The 20,986-nt window shown below is 38.3% G+C and overlaps 1 protein-coding gene across 1 annotated transcript; it reads right to left on the bottom strand.

Annotated features, from left to right (window-relative positions):
- Nucleotides 1–1,161: 1,161 nt before the first annotated feature.
- Nucleotides 1,162–20,300, bottom strand: LOC583086 (T-complex protein 1 subunit theta). Its single transcript, XM_030995008.1, has 14 exons — nucleotides 20,173–20,300; nucleotides 13,194–13,364; nucleotides 12,481–12,612; nucleotides 12,108–12,177; nucleotides 11,628–11,756; nucleotides 10,967–11,028; nucleotides 10,109–10,246; nucleotides 9,385–9,456; nucleotides 8,157–8,330; nucleotides 7,454–7,541; nucleotides 6,478–6,593; nucleotides 5,516–5,752; nucleotides 4,485–4,604; nucleotides 1,162–3,129 (listed from the first exon to the last, which is right to left on the bottom strand). Exons 1-14 carry the CDS (start codon nucleotides 20,230–20,232, stop codon nucleotides 3,058–3,060), a joined length of 1,641 nt encoding a protein of 546 aa, XP_030850868.1. The 5' UTR covers nucleotides 20,233–20,300; the 3' UTR covers nucleotides 1,162–3,057.
- Between the last annotated feature and the right edge of the window lie 686 nt (nucleotides 20,301–20,986).

Below are 20,986 nucleotides of genomic sequence, written 5' to 3'. Positions count from 1 at the left end.
CCAAATGGCTTGTCATAAACAGCTGAGCTGCAGGGCTTGCAAATGGGGCGAAAATAGACAGAATCATCCCGCAATCAAATTTTCTTTGTTAATGACCTCAATTGACCTTTCAATGCTCAAATCAAACAGCTGGGTTTCAGGAGCTAGGATCGACACATCATCGACATCGTGTTTGTGCAAAGGTTCTTCAGGGAAAGTGCAAATATTTCGGCTCTAAAGAAAAGTTTTTACGACGCATCTTTGAAAGTATTATGAAATAAAAAAATGTACCGTATGTCCTGAATAAAAAAAACTTTCTTTTTATAGTTTTACCAAAATATAAAGCGTATCAAGTTTACTTCTTTTGTCTTTTTTTATTAAAGGTTAGCATGCATGCAAAGGCTAGACAGGTGTGCATTTTGAAACGTCTTTTTTTTCATGGAAGGAGAGAGGGAGAGAGAGAAAGAGAGAGAGAAAGAAAGAAAGAACATGAAAGAAGGGGACGTGTATCAAATGTATGATGTATAGTTGCACCCAAAATGGTCTCGTATCCAATTACATCAAAACAGAAATTTGTTTTCCACTCTTGTTCCATAAATCTTAATACACACATATATGCCTATATATCTTTTTTTATGATGTGATTCTGAATATGCTTTGCAAAGGTTTTAGAGTGATTGATGTGAGTAGCTTCTTCTGTGGTAAAAAAATGTTTGAATCCTGAAAGCTCAGAATATCATGTATTTCCATGTAAATCCAGACCTAGCTGATCCACAAGTTATACAGCAGCATTCCCCAACCTATTCGCAATTGCACATATCTGTCCGTATTCAAACGATCTCTTTCACAACTAAATTAATTAAGGCTTCAATAGAATCTTTCTTTATTTTCTTTAAATACCATTGCTTTTTTTGTTTTGGTTTGTCTTATAGAAACACTTATCATTATAAGAGAGGGAATTGTGGTCATAAGGAGTTTACGACATGATTCCACATAAATGAAAAATGTTCATTCCTGAATGAAGAAAAAAAATGCACAATAAGCGACACATAAAAACAGCAGTGGTTAATATGTGCATGCATAATGGCATTCCCCATGACCCACTCCCCCCTGATCTAAAAATCCATAACATTCATAAATTAAAATAACAAGACAAACAAATACACACCCGGAATTTTGCCAATCCTGTTCTCATGTATCACATTTATGTGATCATTTAATTACTTTTTTTTCAGTACAACACGTAGCAAATACAAAACATTATAATTACACACGCACTCAAAATAATACACAGGTTTCACATTGCAAATTGTTATACTAATACCACTCAAAACGAAAATATCTCAGCAAGTTATCTAGTCAAAGTTGGGAAAAATCCTCTGCCAATGCATATTATATTATAATTATTACAAGTATCTTTGAATCATCAACAAACTGTTTTTCTTCAGCAGTCTAGTAACAGCAGTCTTGGGTAATGTATTACCTTCTAAAAGAAGAGTTAATTGATTTATTTCCAGATAATGCTTAACGTTCAAGGGAATGTCCAAAATGTATATAGGTTGACAAATATTATTCCATTCCATTCTACTCATCTCATACAACAGATCAGAATAGACAAATCTATATACATGTACATGCATCTAAAATGTTCTTGAGAAATAAGGTATCATAACCATGTATACCTCAAATGTTTCAGGGTGTATGTAGTAGTATGCTATGTCTATGAGATGAATTATTAACCAGGTACATGTTCTCAACATATACAAAGTTGAATTGTGTCTACCATTATTTCAAATGATGTAGCTTTACCGCTCATTTAAAATGAACCACAAAACAATGTAAATGTGTAAAGGAAACATATACAATTGCATTGACATTATAAACAGATCCACTACCAGATGTTTAAAGTAGATGTATTACATTATTTGAAATGAAGAAGACAGTATAATCCTCTGATCTACTGAATCCAAATGACATACACATTATGTCATTCTCATCTACATCGCCGCATCTGGTATGTACATAAACAATAGTTGTTTTAGAGACACATACATGTATAAATGACTTATTACCCAATACCAATCCTTTGCCTAGCAAAATAACCTGGACACAAAGAGGTGGAGACCAAAAGTAAATTGTGTAATGCACAGCCAAGTATGAACAGAAAAATTCATATGGTTGGAATAGTTTTGTAATATCCTTGGATGTTTGAGGCTCTTATCCAACAGGTGAGGGGGTCGGTGGAACTAGACGTCGTCCCAGCGGAACATATATCCCCAAATGAAATAGACTGTGACATTCCGATCTAAGCCCCTTAGTACTTTCCTTTACATGAAACATCCTTGTAAAATGTGAAACTATCAACAGTATTTTCATCTAGGAAGCTCAGTATAAAAAAAAACTCTCATGCAATTGATTATTTACAACAAAAACTTTTGAAGGCATGTAAGTTATTATAAATACATGAATAACAAAGGAAAATATTTGCACACTAGGAAAACAACCATTCGTTGTAATGATATTATTTGTGGATGAGAAAGATCCCTGAAATATCTTGAATACAGGGTGTTGTAACAAGCACAAACTTCGAGCAATTAGTATTACAGTGCACTGTGTACTTGCTCATACTTTTCTTCTAAACAAACTCGACTGAGCAAGGAGACCCTCCACAAAGACCTACAAAACTCATCTTTCCTTCCAAGGCAAACATTATCAGATACAGGCCTTGGCCCACATTCACAAAACCTCACTAAGGTAGTTGTCAACTAGATATATCGGCTATATTACGTAACAAGTCGACAACTAAGCTTAGTAAAGAAATTATGAATATGAGCCCTGACCTTCAAATGTGCAGAGAAAACAGAGGGGGTGGCGGAGTATCATAGGGGAAGGGGGGGGGGGGCAGAGGCAGACAAATACATTTCAGAGCTAAAAACCCCTTGTCTTGCCAAGCTTAAAATAGAATTGTGCAGGACAGAATCCTGACTGCTGTACTGCTTCTTCACTGAGAAATGTCCAGGACTTTTTAAATGATAATTTAAGACTACATCTCGACGTTGGGTTTTACAAGCGGTGATGCTAATCGTCATCGTTATCTGCTCCGCCTGGTTGCCTGGGCTTAGGCCCTCCTGCTTGTTTGGCCATGATGATCTGAAAGAATTCATCAAAATAGAAAGCATGATAATCAGTGATCTAGCAGCAAAGGCACACATATTATACTGTATATTTCATCTCAATACTTGAATCTGAATGAGCGGGGCATGATACTACCAAAATAAAGGGGAATATGCAAATATGCATTCTTTGCGCCTGATTTACAGCGCTTTTTACCCCCTTGTTTGGAGGGCACCAACTATTCTTATAACAAAAAAACAAAATTTGCTACAAAAACAGAAACTTTCACACACTGTAAAATAGGGCCATTTTTAGGTGGATAGAATTTTTTGCACGAATGGCAAACTTTCAGCGTTGAGATTCATTCATTTTCAAAGACAAAAAACGTTAACAAGTCTTAAAGCTTATCAGTACTAGTATAAAGGAGGGTTTAGACCACACTGCAAGGTCACTGGGCAGGTGGTTATCTCATCAACTCAGCTCTCAGTTAACATAAGAAAAAGAGGACCAATGGTCACCAATTAGGCATTGTTTGTTATATAGCTAAGTAACTACAAGTTGTGCAGTGGGCCTTTAAACACAATCAAAATGGTATAAGTTTCTTGCAAGCAAGTCCCTGGTTTTACGATACTACATAGCACACTGAAACTAATTGAAATGTGTTTGTCCTGATCAACCCTTAGGTCTGAGATGTTGAAATGTTTGAGTAATCTGTGAATGGTTCGGATTCATCAAAGCTTATGCCATGAAATATTTGAATCACAACTGCAACTCTAGATTCTTGCACAAGGAAAAAATTAATATTTATTTTTCAGGGGCTACTTTTCAAGCTTGCCTGCATAAAAATAACACCCTAAAATTTGTTTTGCATAGAACTCCATGCAAATTTACGGGGGCTCTTTTCTGATTTTCTGGGGCTCTTTTGGGCATTTCGGGGGCAAATTCGCCCTGAGCCCCCTGTGTATTTTTTTCACTGTTCTTGCAATTAAGTCATTTAAATCACAGCTGATGCAACATTCATTCTTCTAATTTGTGAAAGTTTCTTGTCATTTTAACAGCCGTTATCTACACATTTCCTTCCCCTGCTCTTTTATATCTCCTGCTAGTACATCCTTTCATTTAATGTACATAAACGAACCAATATAATTATGTTGTATTGTCAATATGTTACTGATTTATTTATGTTTTGTAATACTATTGTACATGTATATATATATATATATATATATATACATCAATGTACCTTTGTAAATTGACCCTTCAGCCTTGTGCTGCTGGTCGATCATTATATACCAATAAATAAAAGTAGCAAAAGTTTCATGTAGTGAAAAGGTGTTTTTAATTTAACATTATATAGCACACTGAGGAAATGAATTGAAGTTTGTTTGTACCTGATCAACTCTTAAAACAGTGATGGCTGCATTGGTAGCCAGCTTGATAGCTGTGCTCTTGGTAAGGTAGGCATCCATGATACCAGCTTCTACCACATCCATTACTTCTGCACCCTCAGCCTACAGGAGAAAGATAAATAACAAAAAAACATTGAATTGGAAACAAATACCTCTGCTCTCCTGATTTATTCTGACTTATTAATATTCATAAATCCACCATTAGGACTATAGCTTTACATGTTAGGGTTCCTGGGAGAAGTTTCACTTTTCGTAAATTAATTTTTGGCTTGCACCAAGTAATAAAGATTGCGTGCTTGATTTTTAAGTTGAAAACAAGTCAGAAAGAAATTGTGAAACCAGGGGGAATTGAACCTGCCATCTAGTGCTTGCCGAGCGGGGACTCTAACACCAGGCCATCACTGGCCATTGACACATAATGTCCATCAGTTTATTGGTGCATACATTAGTTGGTACATCATTTTTCTTTCAAACTAATGAATAGCTTTAATTTTTAAAACAATAACTCAATTTACCGAAATACAATGTTTTACTAAACGAAATAGTCAACGAAAAATCACATCTGCTTATAACATCTGCTCATAACAGAATCACCAAAAAGTTTTATCTTTTATGAGAAAAAAAAAGAACACAACTGTTAAACTTGGTCATAGAAAAAGAATTTTTTTTTTTTTTTGGGGGGGGGGGGGGCGTAAACATAGCAGCATTGCATAAAGCAGTCAGAAGTCCAAGTTTGGATGCGAAAGTTCTATGTGGTTGAATGAGCAAGTGTGCGCTTGTAAAATGGCGACTGGCTGGAATGCTCCCCAGGGAGTGGAAAATGTGCATACATTGTGTGCGGGTAAGCCTGAATCCAATGACCAGGTAATAATATATCTGTAAAACGATTAGGCACATCGTTTTATTTGGCGCTTTATAAAAGCGGAATATTATTATTGGCATAAAAGCATTTTGGTGAATTTGGACTTGAGATGATTCGATGCCATACTAATCAGTAATCACTAGATACTCACCTCAATATCGAATCCTGCATTCTTCTGCCCGTCCTGGTGAGCCGCATACAGCTTAGAGAGAAGCTCGGTGGCCTTCACACCCGCATTCTCTGCCAGAGCTTTGGGCATGGTCTCAAAGGCCTGGGCGTACTGCTTGACAGCGTACTGGGCCAGCCCTGGGATGGTCTCACTGTACGAAGCCAGCTGGTGAGCTAGCTCCACCTCAGTCGCACCTGCACCAGGAACAAACTTGTTGTCCTGTATAAAGGGATAGGAGGTAGAGGAATGAGAAAGACATGTGGGTCGGTGCTAGTCAATAAGGAATATGTAAAATCAGGCACAATCAGGTTTACTGCAGGAATTTGGAAAGAGTTAATACCAAAAAAAATGAATTACAATTTTTTTTAATCCTTTAATATTCCATGATAAAATCCATCATTTGATCCTCGCAAATGACAAGAGAGTACTTTCAAAACACAAAAATTTGTTGGAAATGTGTCCCAATTGTTTCATTACTGCATTTCCTTTTTCGCTGCTCTATTTCCTTTGGGCGAGTGCATCAAACATGTCATTTTTCCAAAGAACATATTGGAATTTGTGACTTTGCTTATCTTGGACACTAATCCGTTGGTTTTGCATCATTAACCACAAGAATGTCAAATGGTATTTCTTTGCATATCAGGTGCAGAAACTCAAGAATTTTTTTTAATTTTGTGAAAAATCAGAATATTGAATTGAATTGAATTGAATTGAATTGAATTGAATTGATTTATTGTCCATAATATGGAAATTCATTGTTCACTGGTACAATTGTGTGTTACAAGGAAATGTACAAAATTAAACAGATTATAAAACATAATAACAACATAACATCAATGGCGTTTCATATAAGACTAGCAAGGCACATAATTGAAAGGAATTTTTGTAATTGTGACACCACTCTCCTCCTCCTGTGACTGAGTTGCCAATTTGAGTATACATACCTTTGTAAGGGCCTTGTAGGTATTGACACCGTCATCAATGGCACGCTCAATGTCATCCATGATGTTGTCAGTAGAACCTCGGACCACCAGTGTGGAGATGGAATTCTCTGCAGACTCTGTATGGGGGAAGACAGGACATTTGCAATAAAATTGTAATCTAAAATTTGAGTGAAACAATTATCCAACAACTTTAAAATATTTTCAACTTCATATTTGTAGGATTGAATACGATTGCTCACCAAATAGAAACTTTCATTTTGTAATCGAAAGAAGAAAAAAAAATCATCCTTTATCAGCTACTTTGCAGAGAAACACCTCAGACTTTAATCAGATGATTAAGGTGATTTTCATGAGAGCAATATCCTGTGATATACCATCTAAATAAATAGATGTCCTCTGTTTAAAACACTGCTTTGTTAATACTTGTTTGTTATGAACTTACTGTATCATATTCTTCTTTAATCTAATATATGATGCAATAGCATTGATCAGGCAATTTGGGAGTCATACGTAATCACTATTTTTCGGTGGATGTATACGCATAGCACCAGGGATACTTGTTGATCCACATTATGAGAGTGAAAAGAGACTTATTCATGCTGAGAGTCCTACATGTTTGGTACAAAATAAAGCCTATACAAGCCTGAAATGGGAAGGAGCCACGGCCTGAAAACTGGCATCTCTGAAAGGACAGGTTCTTAAAGCCCCACAGCACTGCTTATAGCTACTTACACCCTCTATATAGCAAACAATGCCTAAGCGGTGCCTGCTGGTCCCCCATGATCCCCTTTTTCTTATGCTAAATGAATTCTGATTTGATGAGATGAGATCAGTGACCTTGCAGGGAGGTCTAATCCCCCCCTAGCCAAACAAGTGCAGACGGGCTTTAATAAACCACCTACAGCAAATATGAAAGTCCTCCCTTCCTGTATTGTACAAATGGTAGAGCGTGTGTCTGTCTACAAAAGGAACAAACCTTGTTTGAAGATGATGACGGGTGTATCTCCGACCTCATCCGAGAAGACGTTGTCACAGTAACCCATCTCCTGGGACGTGGGCGGGGTCTAAAGCGATGCAGAGAGAGATGATGAAAGAAGTATTATTTAAGGGTGAGGTTGGGAACTAAAATGTGTATCAGTGTTGGTTTGAAAGCTAATGCTGGGCTCTGCTAAAAGGTGCAGACATTCATAAAATTCACTCATTTATTTTTCGTCTAATAGGAAGGAAAACCTAACAGCAAAAGCTGATTTCCATAGAATTCTGATCTTTGAACATATTTTTGAAAAAGTCAAACTTGCAACTTAGAGTTACGTGCATAACATTCAAATGAATTCAATACATTGCCAATGAACACAAGGCAGGTCCTCTGTTAAAGCCCATTGGTCTAAATCAAAATCAGTAAAATGAACAACCATACAAAAAAAGAAGTCTTCAAAAGGAGTATATTCATTCTAGTACCCTAAACCCAGAAATAATATGAGTGAATTGCTTCAGGTAGGTTAAAAGAAGATTGGAGAATTAATTATACAGAACATGCTTTAGACACTAATCGACCACTTTCATAGACCTAACCGCATTTTTATGAAAATCACCCCTACATCAAGGTTACTTGATTTTAAGCATTTCACCTTCAAACTACTTCAAATCAGTTTTCTGTGATGAAAATTGTTTGAACTCACCATGCGAGGGAGTACTGTAGCACGGACTGTACGAGCCAGACGTCGGAGGTCAAACTTGGAGTTCAACCTGACTGCCATGAGGTTGTACTTGTTGAGGAAGTGAAGGGCCATGTCGCCAACCTTGCCACCGGAGACCACCACGGTCACACCCGTATCAGCAATGCCTTTGATTTGCTAGGGGTTTGACAGAAAGTAGAACAATGATTACAAAACTTAAATTTAGTTTTTAGTTTACTTTAGTGGTGGTTATTTTACCGGACTGCTATGAAAGCATAAATGCTTGTAAAGAAAGCAACTAGACAACCGACGGCTTTAGGTCCTCTCCGAGGGGCCTGGTAATGAGGATTAATGCCTTACCAAAGGGCACTAGCGGATCGCCTTGGTTTCGACCCTGGTCACCGGATTACGAGATCACTGCTCTACCGACTGAGCTATCGCGCCTCCTGACCATGAGATCATGATTTTATTGCTTCTATGAACGTACGACACATGCTCAATTGACCACTGGCTGGGCGGTGGTCAATTTCCTACACTCACCAAATTCCTAGATTCAACCCTGGGCCAAACACTATACCCAACTTGACCCGAACTCTAAACCGAAGGCCAATTCTAACCAGAATCATACGCATGTAAGTGTGAGAAAATAAGACCCGGAGCAAATGTCGGATCACCCCTCAAAACCGACATACTGAAGTTGGTCAGGGCATTAGAATATTAGCCAAAGTTCATAACATTATCATTAATAATCAAAATACTAATCATTCTGCCCTAACGCCCCTAAGAGTGACTGGTTATAAGTTATGGTTCCTGAGGTAACATGACTATAACTAATTTTCATAGTAAGTGCAGCCCCTAACCAAAATGGTTGTCTGCATGTCATCAAGGTAGCATATTTTAATCAGAAACTTGAATCTGGGAACAAATATTTGTTTTATCTTTAACTAAAACCTTCATAAACTGATGATCATCTGCACTGTATGGTACCACACACAGAGACAATGTTGAAGAAGTGACGAATTAACTCTTAACAACAAACACATGATGATGACATAATCACATGACCATGCCTAAACAATAGAAACAGAGAACTTTTTTATGTCAAAATTTGGTTCGTAACTGTTGGGTGTGATGTCATACACAAGGAACAGTATTCATGAATAGCACTACTGTAGACGGATCGTGATCGTGCTACCCATAAGGCTGAAATAAATACAAGTCATTAACTTACTGTTTCTAATGCATCCTCCTCTCCTTTACTGTAGTTCATAAGTTCAGCAGCTGATTTGATTAATACAGTCCCCTGCAAACAAAATGAAACAATAAATAAATAAATAACCAACTAGAAAACTTGAAGAGCGGTTACATTCATGGTGCTGCATCATGATGAGACAATTGATTAGCGAATAATGTCCCATGATAATCCATACAAGGTAGTACAATTAAAAAGAATAGATGAAATATTTACACAATGTATTGCACGAGTGGGTAGCAGCCAAATAAGGGAAGCCCTTATAAGCGCCACCCAACCCTAGTGAAATTCCAATGGAGAAAACAATATTGTAATTATTCATTAATGTGAACATTAATGGACACCTTATTACCCCATCACAAGCAAGCAACCAAAAAGTGGCAATCTTGCAGACACATTAGGGCACCCATTTCCACCTGGGTGGAGAGTGGCAAATATGGATGAATGGGCTGGCCAAAGGACGTTAGTCCCAGGTTGGCATTTGAACCCTCGAACCTTGAATTGGGGGTCAAGTGAATGAACCACTACACCACATTTACAGCTGGGTGGAGAGTGGCAAATGGGGATTAATGTCGTGCCAAAGGACATTAGTGCCAGGCTGGCATTGGAACCCTCAACCCTAGAATTGAGAGTCAAGTGAATGAACTACTACACCACTACCACACCTTTACGAGTGGTAATGCTTCAGGGTCTATTAGCCTACCTTGGTCTCTGTGTGCGCTGATTCGACAGGGCAGGAGTAGACGGCAATCTTGGCTTTGGCTGTATGATTGAGGGTACCCTCTACATACTTCTTGAAGACCATACCTTGTAAGACAGACGATCCAAGAAGACCGGAACCCTGTAAAAGCAAAGAACATTCAACTTGATTTGAAAGCAATCTTAGAGTTAATGCGGTAGGTTAATATTACTGGCTCGTTCAAAAAAAGCTACGGTAAATGTCAAGGTTTTTCTTTGTGTACTAATGAATGGCACGAGAGGATGAACAAAGTAGCTGTGTGGAACAAAAGTTCTATGCTTAAAATATGCTTTAAAATACATTTTTAGCAGAATACAGCCATCGTGGTTCGTAAGTTTGTTTTCTCTTAGGAAGTTATACCATGATTTGTGAGATTTTGCTAAGACTATCACCATGTGTTGACTAATGGGGAAAAGCAGGTTGCAAGAACACCAATTTAACATTGAATTGCGTTTATCTATATCATTTTCATTGTATTTCCTTGTTATCAAACATGCTTTTAGTGATTACATCGTCTATTTGAATCTACAAGAGCGTTAACTCATTCACATTTACACCTGGCCTTGTCTTATCAAATAAATTTCAAGTCCTCCAATCAATTGCAAGTTTGCAGTCTCCTATATGTTATCGCAAATAAGTTGTGATTAATATCAACTCTTTATAGACGGGGCCCAGGTCAATGCCCTTCTGACTCCAAATGGATATATTTTGTTCCATTTGTACTTGTATATTTATCGGGGATGCAGACCTTTCAAACCCTCTCCTGCAATCCAATCTGACACTTTTAAAAAAGACAAGAAAAATTTACCCCTCATTACTTACCAAGATTTTTGCTACCCTGACGTTATCCACATTGAAAGTTGAAGTCTTGGACATGACTGAAACTGTAGAGAATTACAACAGTGTAATATAATACTGCTAAGTAAAAATTGAATACCAGTGGGTTCAATATCCAATATTAAGAACATAAAATTGCACTTCAAAAACATACTGCAGATTCGGGAGAATGTTTCCGAAATATCTAGTGTTCCTCTTACTAGAAATCTATTATCAAAATAGTGTTGAGATAAAGATTTGTGGTAAGAAAAGTCAGTGGAATTACAAAAAGAGATAAACAATGGGAAAGCAGAGAGGGGGCAACCAACACATTTACAGGATACAAATTACTTTAAGCGATTTAGCTATAATGGAAGGGGGGAGACTGATATGTTTTTTTAAGTGGAGAAGTTTTTTAAAATATAGTAGAAATGGGGAACAGAGTACAAGAGTGAAATGATTAAGGGCCTAAGAACTTTGTACACATAAACAGAGATGCCAAAGAACTCTAAAGCCAGAAATGTTAATGTGTAGTTTTAATAGTCACAACTGACACAACTATGAATTTTCACACAAAACATCCCGTTAAAATCACTCTAATGTACAAGCCGTGAATGTTTTGTGTTGTGAAAGTGTCTGGTGTTATAGTAGTACTGTGATAACTTACTGCAGGCCTGTGCGATCATCTTCGCTAGGAAATCCTCGTTGCCGTACTGTTTGCTCATGACTGACGTCCTGATGGCTTGTGTGACCTCTTGAGAATTCCTCAAATCTTTGATGGTTCCACAGACAAGTTCTAATAACAGGGATACAACAAATATACCACTGAACGAAACAACATGATCCCGGACCACAATTACACTTCTCACTCATCTCTGACCAGCTTTAAATGCAAAGATATAAATTTTAATATAGCTTATTACACAACAGAAATAATCATGCCTTAATCCCAAATGTATGAAAAAAAGACTATACTGGATAAACAAGATTTCTCACTGTTTGGACATGAAATTAACAGCAATTCTTGATTCATATCTATGTATCCTGATTAAACATTTTACAGCGTGCCTTTTTCAATATTTAGAGTAATGATGAAACCAAAGTACTGAGCTAAAACAGAATTTGATTGAGTTTGTTGTTTACATACCTGGTAAGATTTCTAGGGTTTTCTTCAGCGCAACCTCGTAACCCTCAATTACTTCTGTTGGTGAAAGTCCCTGAGAAGAAAATGGAAAGAAAGACAACATATTAGCGATATTTGTTCCAACAAAGATACAGTATGTGAATGTATTTTGGAATGATGCAATTCATTTTGGAATGTTGTACATTTCTACAATTTTTTGTTAATCATTGACCATTATTTCTGTAGCCCTCACCAGTATCAATTAAGATATGTACACCTGTAATGAATGACAAAAGCCTGTTGTGCACTTATATTACTGGAATTTTTAATCCCATGCACATGGAGGATAAAATGAATGCGGGATGTATTAATTAGCATACTTTTATTGCTATATTACCATCCTCAAGATATCTTCAGCATACTGTAGGAGAGCTCCTGCAAACACCATGACAAAGTTTGTCCCATCTCCTACTTCTTGTTCCATCTGTTGTGATGCTAGAACCAACATCTTAGCAGCAGGGTGCTGAACCTGGGTTGTCAAGAAAAAAAATCACATGAACACTGATGATGCTATTCAACATCTTGACATGGTATAGGAGGTAATCAAAATTGCTCATTAATTTCACTGAGAAAGTTAGAAAAAAAACAATCAAAAATTATAGGGTAAAACAGCGTTGATTTTAAAAGAGAAAATATTGAATCAGGAATTCCAATCAAACTATTGTATGATAAACTTTAAAATTATAAATATCACAACTACAGGAGGACCTATTTCCTTCTTCAAAAGTGTTATTTTAATGGCACTGCCACTGGCCACCTATAAACAATTGTAACATTGCTCAGAATAGTTTTATGGATTGTGTAAGAATATTGAAGATGACTGCATATTTTGTGCAAAATAGCAACAAACAAATCAAGACACCTCAAATATGCTTCTTAGCATGCAAGCAAGGTCTAATACCCCCCCTCCCCCTACACTTATATTAGAGAAAAGTGGAAACGTAATGATGTATACATAATACCACTGGCACCGCCTTCAATGGGCAGAGGAATATAACTAGTGGATACGACTACTTTGAACTGGTTTCATTCGAAGCAACATGTTTTTACCTCCAACTCTTTGAGAATGGTTGCAGCGTCATTTGTGACAAAGAGCTTCTCTATGTGGTTGATGACCATCTTATTCATGCCGCTCGGCCCATAGGCTGACCTTGTCGTCTGTGCAAGCTCCTTGCAGGCTCCAATGTTACGGTAGATGGCTTCTTCCAAACCTTGGAAATTCTGGAGACAAAACAGAAGATAATAATTATAGTTTTGACTTGTGAAGGGTACCAAAATCAACATAAAAAACAACTTTGCCTGGCATTTTATAGGTAAACAGTTAAAGGAGTATGAACAAAATTGAGGATGAAATAAAACTAGGGTGTCTGATCGCGCACCCGATGTTGTATGCTAAAATTCTTTCCATAGAGATTACACGCATCCCTATGCAGTCTACGTGCATTGCGCGACCATGCAAAGAAAGTCAAGTTTTTTTTTCCAAATCGAGATTCAAACCTTTGCCTGTTGTGATCTTGAAGGTGATACTCAATAAATGAGGTGTCATATGAAAGAGCAGGTGAATTCCAATATTTCCAAAGGGGGGTAGCCCCCAAAATTCTAAAAATATCTTGGTCAAAACAGCAATTTAAACATTGTGTCCTCGCTAACTCTGAGCTTTGTCACTTTTGAGATACATGTATCACGCCCCGATCGATAAGTAGTCCCAGTCCTAAGGAACAATTCTATGAGCTTATATTTTCGCTAGCCCCCAGGGATCACAACTGATAACAGTTTAAAAATACCCTTCCCGCTATTTGGTGGATCAGCTAATTAGAAGGCGTGCGCTCCGCTCAGTCCAAACCATGGTTACATCGCGTAACATCTCCGCGTGCGAACGAAACCCCAAATTCAATTACACATTATAGTGAATGAAAGTATGGCTAGCCATTCGCGCAATAAACCCGGAAGTGAATACACGTTATAGTCAATGACAATATCGCGGGTCTCCGCGATATTGCCATTGACTACAACGTGTATTCACTTCCGGGTTCTATGGCGCGAACGGCCACCCATACTAGTCAATGGCACATATCGCGGAGACAGCGTGGCTCAAGCTGCAAGTCGCGCATTGGCTTAGCAACATGCGTACTATGTGCATACGCTTGCATATCGCGCGATACAGATGTTTGTCTGAATTTAGCAAAACAACATCACTCTGCGTGGACGTCTTTTTTGTCGATTTTGACCAAAATGATATGAATATACCAGCGTTTTGGAGGGGCTGTATCTTTTGATAGAAACATTGGTGAGACTTGAAATTTGAAATGTATTATTCTGATTACATTTTTTATTCAAATATCAAACAAAAATGGTGAAAAACGATCCCAAATTGAAAATTGAAAAATGTTCAGACACCCTAATAAAACCCTGCAAAAACCCTGCACAGTACCCAAGTCGTACTTGGGTTCGGTGTGTAACTGTCCTATTCTAGTTGTGCATACCAGGTATTCAGCAATTTTAAGTGAACAACGTTCTATAAGTAACATGAATATTCACTTTTTGCTGCGCCGCTACCGTGCATGTATACTTTCTCTACGCCATGTTCAATAGAGGATAAGATCATATAACATGGATGAATCGGGTAAAGACATTCGCCCTTTCCCCCATCAAAGACTAGGCCTACTCATACCTGCCAACCTGAGACGAGAGAAATTAGGAGTAAATTTTTCTGGATGGACTACGAGGTCGCGAACCACCGAAGGATTGGGGTAGTAGCCCGTAGATTGGGGGGGGGGGGGGGGGGGGGGGGGGGGGGTACACAGGACTTTAGGGTCTATTTTTTTCTCTCTCCATTTTAATGGTGCAAATGGGCCTTTTCCTTCAACCTTTTCGCCCTACACATAAACAATTTTTGAAAAAAAATGCATGTTGAAGTCCGAGTGCTGATTCTGCAACTAGAAATTGTTTCCCGTACTTTTTCTTATACTTCTGATTATGAACAGCACGAGTCTTACCCATTTTGTCCTTCAAAAATGGAGAAATCAACGAAGAAGAAGAATATAGTAGTAGTAATCCAAAATAAATCCGAGGAAGTCCGGTAAATAACAAGCTTCCACGATCGCAGTCATCGCACAAGCATTGAAGAAAACACGCCAATATATACAGTGTTTATGCACGGTGTATCAACTGCACATGTAATATAAATACACGTGGGCTATACGCATGCAGTTACTATGCAACAACGCTGCATGTAGTGTATGTATTAGTACAACGTCCGCACACACTTTATCGATCTAGCTTGCGCACGTGCTTCCATGTACTAGTACATGCAGTACATGGATAATGACTGCAGTACATGGATAATGATTGCGGAACTAACGATCACGTTCGGGCTGCGCTGTGTATATCTTCTATGAGCGCGAGCGCGGATGTTGGCGTGATCTGGTTATCAGTCTTCTTCTTCTTGATTTGTTTTTGTTTGGCAATCAGTCACAGTTGACTATTTTTGCCACACACTATTTTATGAATTATTTATATATATACATATATGTACAATTTCATGTCATAAATGACTATTTTTAAGATTCTTTCTCTTTCCATCCTCTTTCCTTCCTCTTTTTTTCTTTTTAGACTCTATAACTTTTTTTAGAGAGAAAATTCAATAAATTAATAATTTTGGAAAGAGACGACGGCCTAGCAAGTTGTGAATGAAAAACGCCTATAAACTAAAACTAAACGTACGTACTTGTGTTTACGCGCACGTGCGCGTTCAAATATCACCTCACGTATGCACATGTGTACTTCGCACTTACCCCCACCCTTTTCAAAATGCCATCTGTGCTGTGTTATGCTTTAGTCTTATGCAACAGTCGTTTGTTTTAAAAATATTTTAAAATTATAAAAAAATCAGAGTTTTGAGGCATGCACTCGGAATTCGGAGTTGGTATGAAAAATGCGGAGGAACTCCGCTTAAATCGGGGTGGTTGGCAGGTATGCCTACTGATACTTCAAATTATAATTTCAAGTGGTTGGACAGATGCCCAGTGGAGTCCAAAAACATTGTGGTCAAAATTGTAATTACTACCATTTTACATATTTTCGAAAAAATGTGACAAAACAATGCCAACCCGCTGTTTGAATCGTTTTTTCCTATGTGGGCTCTATGCATCGGAGCTCCCTGGAGCTGGAGTTATCCTAATTTTAAAAACATACCAAAAATCAACTAAATTGTTATCAATTGTTGAATCAATCGCCAATGCGCAGAAAAAAAAATCATCCGCGAAAATGCGGACAATCCTTTTTTTAAGGACGCATCTGTTCTTGTTTACGGAGATGATCCCCCGATATGTGGACGATCCTTATTCTCTCGGACCAGCGCCCCTACTCCCTAGTACTGCTGGAAACAAGGAAAGAAACACAACATCAGTAGGGGCACTGGTCCAAGAATAAGGATCGTCTTCATCAACGAGGATCGTCTATGTGAACGCAGATCGATGCATCCTCAAAAATGAGGATCGTCTGCATTTTCACAGACGTTTCATATTTTTGATCTGCACATTGGCGATGCAAAAAACGGATTCTGCAATAATTTTCTTGATGCATCATATGTTGACTTTGTACAGAGACCTTCACATTATGAGCAATAAATCCTTGGGAAGACGGACAACCCATAAAAGTAGACGGTGAACTAGGGTTATTTTCCCCCGGGGAATCCATTTTTGGCATCGCCAGCCAGCCGTTCTGTAACATGAAACCCCCAGAGCGCCGATGAAAAAAAACGTCCTCGAAAATGCAGACTACCCTTATTTTTGAGGACGCATTTTGTCCTTGTTTATGAGGATATCCTTGTTTATGAGGACGATCCTCATTCTCGGACCAGCGCCCCTACTGAACATGACCAGACATTAATAGGGAGGCCAATTTTTTGAAGTGGGCGACGAGCGCACAAATCGTAGGTGTAGAAGCCTAATATGCCCGGGCATTGGCCTCCCTAACATTAATTAATCCAACAATTGATGAAAATTTAGTTGATTTTTGGTATGTTTTAGAAGGGTATCTGCAAGCCGGAGTTACGGGTCAAAGTTAACACGTCTGGATACGATTCTGTCTCTCAACTAGGGCCCAATTGACAATGCACAAATTTATAATTAGAGTCTAGATCTAGGTCTAATTTATAAATTTCAAATTTTTCTGACAAATGAGATGGAGATAGACCTAGATTTAGATCTAGAATTAGACTAGGCCTATAGAATACGAATCGGAATGGCATGAAAGACATTATCATAATATTAATTATAAACATTTCAACATTTGAAAAGGCTTCTAACTTCAATTCAATCTCAAGCTTTGATGGCAGTAGACAGCAATAACCATCTGATTTGGGTCATTTCTTTAATAAAACTGACATTTGTTGTCATTCCCCAATACAGATGGCAACCCAGAGATCTCGTACCGTGGGGGTAGCTATAGCCAACAATGGCAGCTTTTTTTGTCAAAACATTTTCTCCCCGATTTTCTCTATTTAGATCTAATTTTCTGATTTCTAAATCAGATGTAAATTAGGTCGGTCTATATATCTCCTAGTTACAGTTTTCAAAATTTTCTAACCTATTATAGAATGTGAAATTTTCGGACTTACTTATATGAATTTATCCAATTTCTGTGAAACTACGTTCATGCACTCGAAAATAGAGCTATATGACCCGGCGGCCGGTATATTTCCGGGTCAACCTACGCCAATGGCCAATCAGAGTAGGGAGGCCAATGCCCAAATCTAACTTTTTAATTACTAATTTGTTTATACTAAAACTAAGATTAAAAGAAAGCATTTACTTTCACTAAGAAAATCCACCCATCTGCCGACTCCAGAAGTTCCATCAAATAGGAGATATCCAGCTAGTTCCTATGAGGTTCCTTCTACGCCTTTCCGTACGTAAGAGCCATGAAACAATTATATTTCATGTCGCAAAGTTACGTTCATAATTAGACAGGCCCGAGGGACAAAGTTCATGATGAAGTTTAAAACTTCGCGCGAAAGTGCAATCACTCAACAGCGGCTAGCCTTGAATCGGTCGCACACGTACACACCTTCTTCTTCTTCTTAGTTGATCCCACCACCGACACAGGCAAGCCCCGATGCAGGCTGAAGTCCAGCCATCAATGTGCGAACGATTACATCTTCTACTACTACGAGCCGAAGACGATGGTTCAAAAATGAAGAATAGAAATATATATAATTCATTGATATTTACCTTAGATGTGCATTCCAATAATATGATTTCCTCATGAGTATTCCTTATTATCAACGATCGAGAAGTTACGAGGTCCAATTAACATCCATCTTGCAGCGAACACAATCATAGCGCACATCCATGCATGCAACGTACGTGTACTAATATTTCTCTCACTCTCTCTCTCTCTCTCTCTCTCCCTTTCGCTATACGTAACATACACACTCACTAACCATGTATCATACAACACACACCTTCAAATCATGGCTTTCATTTCAATTCTCAATTGGAGTATAGACTGCTCACGTAGACTTTTTTTTTTACTGAAATATCTTTTTTAACACTTCTCATACATTACTGCACGACACTCGTATCGAGTGCTGTGAGAATAAGGTACTAGGGTCTATAAATAAGACTACGCTTTGCGCACGATCTGACCGGAGCTCAGATTATGTCGCAATACCCTTTATTTTTGGCGCGAACAATGACGTCACTGTTCACTGTTTTCCTTCTCATTTTGAGATGGATGTAGCTATAGGGCTCAAACCAACGCACGATTGACAGAAACATCGTACTCTATCTACTTTCGAATGTTCAGTTTGTAAAAATCTGTATTTAAAAAGATATAATCTTTTTTCTTTATATTTTCTAGTTGTTAGAAGTGGCAATTGTGAACATCTGAAATGTTGATCTCTATCAAAAGTTCTTTACTCAAAACGGATCCCATATTTTTAGGGTCTACCTTCTGCCAATGAGAAGGTTTTTAGTGAGCAAACCTCTACGCCCTCTAGGATTTTCTTAGTCGGTGGTGCGAGTGCGTCAAGGTCGTCTGCAACCACAATTATTGGATTAAAAACGTCAAAATCTGCAAGATTGTCAACAAATGGTGAAAGACTGTTACAGATCCGTGATTATAGGTATGTTGTGAAATGTATAATTGTATTTTCTTTTCTTATTTTCTTCAATTTTTATTTTTACATCATTTTTTTCCCTTTGCTAATTTTTTGAAGTGGGCGACGAGCGCACAAATCGTAAGTGTAGAAGCCTTACGCCCGGGCATTGGCCTCCCTAATCAGAGCACTCGTTTCGTGGGAGTTCGTTGGTCAAGCTGGGCTTACTCGTACGTAGCTACGGTAGCTATTGGACGTTCGAAAAGAAAAAATGAATATTCATCAACTAACACCAAGACGGATAATGTTGACGACGAGACTTTCTCGGATTAATCATTAATTTAGGATCTAAATGAGCAAGCTATCGTAAGTCAAATAAGCTATATAGGGTCTATATGTTATTTTTAATTTGTGTTATAATTGCAGTAGTTATGAGGATGTAAAGAGTGAAAATCTTGTTGCATATTTCATTCATCGCGGTCCGGTCGAACCGAACCATTTGTTCCGTACAGTGCCTCACAGAAAGAGGTCCCCAGACTTCAGTCTCTATAATCAGAGGTCTAGTGGAACCAGACGTAGTCTCAGTGGAACAACCGACGATTAGAGAGACTGAAGTTTTCGGTCTATGATGGCAGCTGCAGTGAACCGGCAAAGTTTTGAGAGTAAGTGCAGCCTCGCCCTAGCCAGCGAGCTGGGGAGCGGCATGGACATCAGTGCACTGCTGCCGGGTATACCAGTACCGCTCATTTCAACGTGAAGTGCAGTGCAGTGCACACGGAATTCGCGATGCTTGACAACGAAAGAACGATCGATAATAATTGTTACCTATCCACAGTAGGCACATTCTGCACCTAAAATTACCATATTTGTTTTATCAACGTATTTCACTCATAACAGCAGACAAATCTGTAGAAGAACTATACTCACTTTTGCTCCATCTTTCATCATTTGGGCAAAGCCCGGTGCACGAGGTACATTCATCGCCATGTTGAAACTCAGTTGTGAAAACTTATGGTGTGAGGAGATAGAGTTTTTAACAGCCGTTTTGCATGACAACAGGGCTTATGTTCTTGCTAGTTGTTTGCTTTATGTTATTGTTTATGTTTTGTTTGTTTCCATGTGTAGAAAATGTCAGTCCAATAATATCGTCTTCATAGATTTCCAATGAGAAGCATAGCATTCATTATTTATATCTATGACGGGACAAATAGTCCTATTTCCAAACTGTTTTACCAAACGAATAAAGGCAAAACAAATTGATTCAAGTACTATCCAACTGCGACTAGAGAAAGACTACGCGGAAGTTGCGCTGCGCTGCATGCATGGAGATCGAAAGCATATTCTAGAAACATTGTGAGTCACCAATGATCAAGAAATAGGCCTACAGTGGCGTATCCAGGATTCTCTGAGCAGCTGAGCAGGCGCGGATCCAGAATTTTCCAATAGGGGGGAGGGGGGGGGGGCGGAAATGTGGATATCGCGCAGACAGTTATTTCAACTCAACGTGCAAACAGCTAGAGGTAAGTGGCCCCATTAAAAATTGAGCCCCTACCCCCTTCTCATAAATGCCCCTTTTCATCTCTGGTAAATGACCCTTTTCAGATACGAGAAGTTACTCCTTTCACTTCAGACAAGTGTCCTCTTCACTTCCAATAAAGCTGGTTTTCTTGAAGTCGACCAAAGATCAAAACAAATCGTATTGCATCACGTTCATAAAATATATCATACTAGGTCGAATCAT

The sequence above is a fragment of the Strongylocentrotus purpuratus genome, unplaced genomic scaffold (genome assembly GCF_000002235.5).
Source record: "Strongylocentrotus purpuratus isolate Spur 01 unplaced genomic scaffold, Spur_5.0 spur5_scaffold_21, whole genome shotgun sequence".
In the NCBI taxonomy this organism is placed as follows: domain Eukaryota; kingdom Metazoa; phylum Echinodermata; class Echinoidea; order Camarodonta; family Strongylocentrotidae; genus Strongylocentrotus; species Strongylocentrotus purpuratus.
This window is presented reverse-complemented; position numbering and strand designations above follow the sequence as displayed.

Coding starts and splice junctions, on each gene's coding strand:
- LOC583086 (XM_030995008.1), bottom strand. CDS start 20,232: ATGGCGATGAATGTACCTCGTGCACCGGGCTTTGCCCAAATGATGAAA. Junction 9,457..10,108: donor CAGCGCACACAGAGACCAAG/GTAGGCTAATAG, acceptor TTTTGTTTGCAG/GGGACTGTATTAATCAAATC. Junction 4,605..5,515: donor ATGCAGGATTCGATATTGAG/GTGAGTATCTAG, acceptor TTTCTCCTGTAG/GCTGAGGGTGCAGAAGTAAT.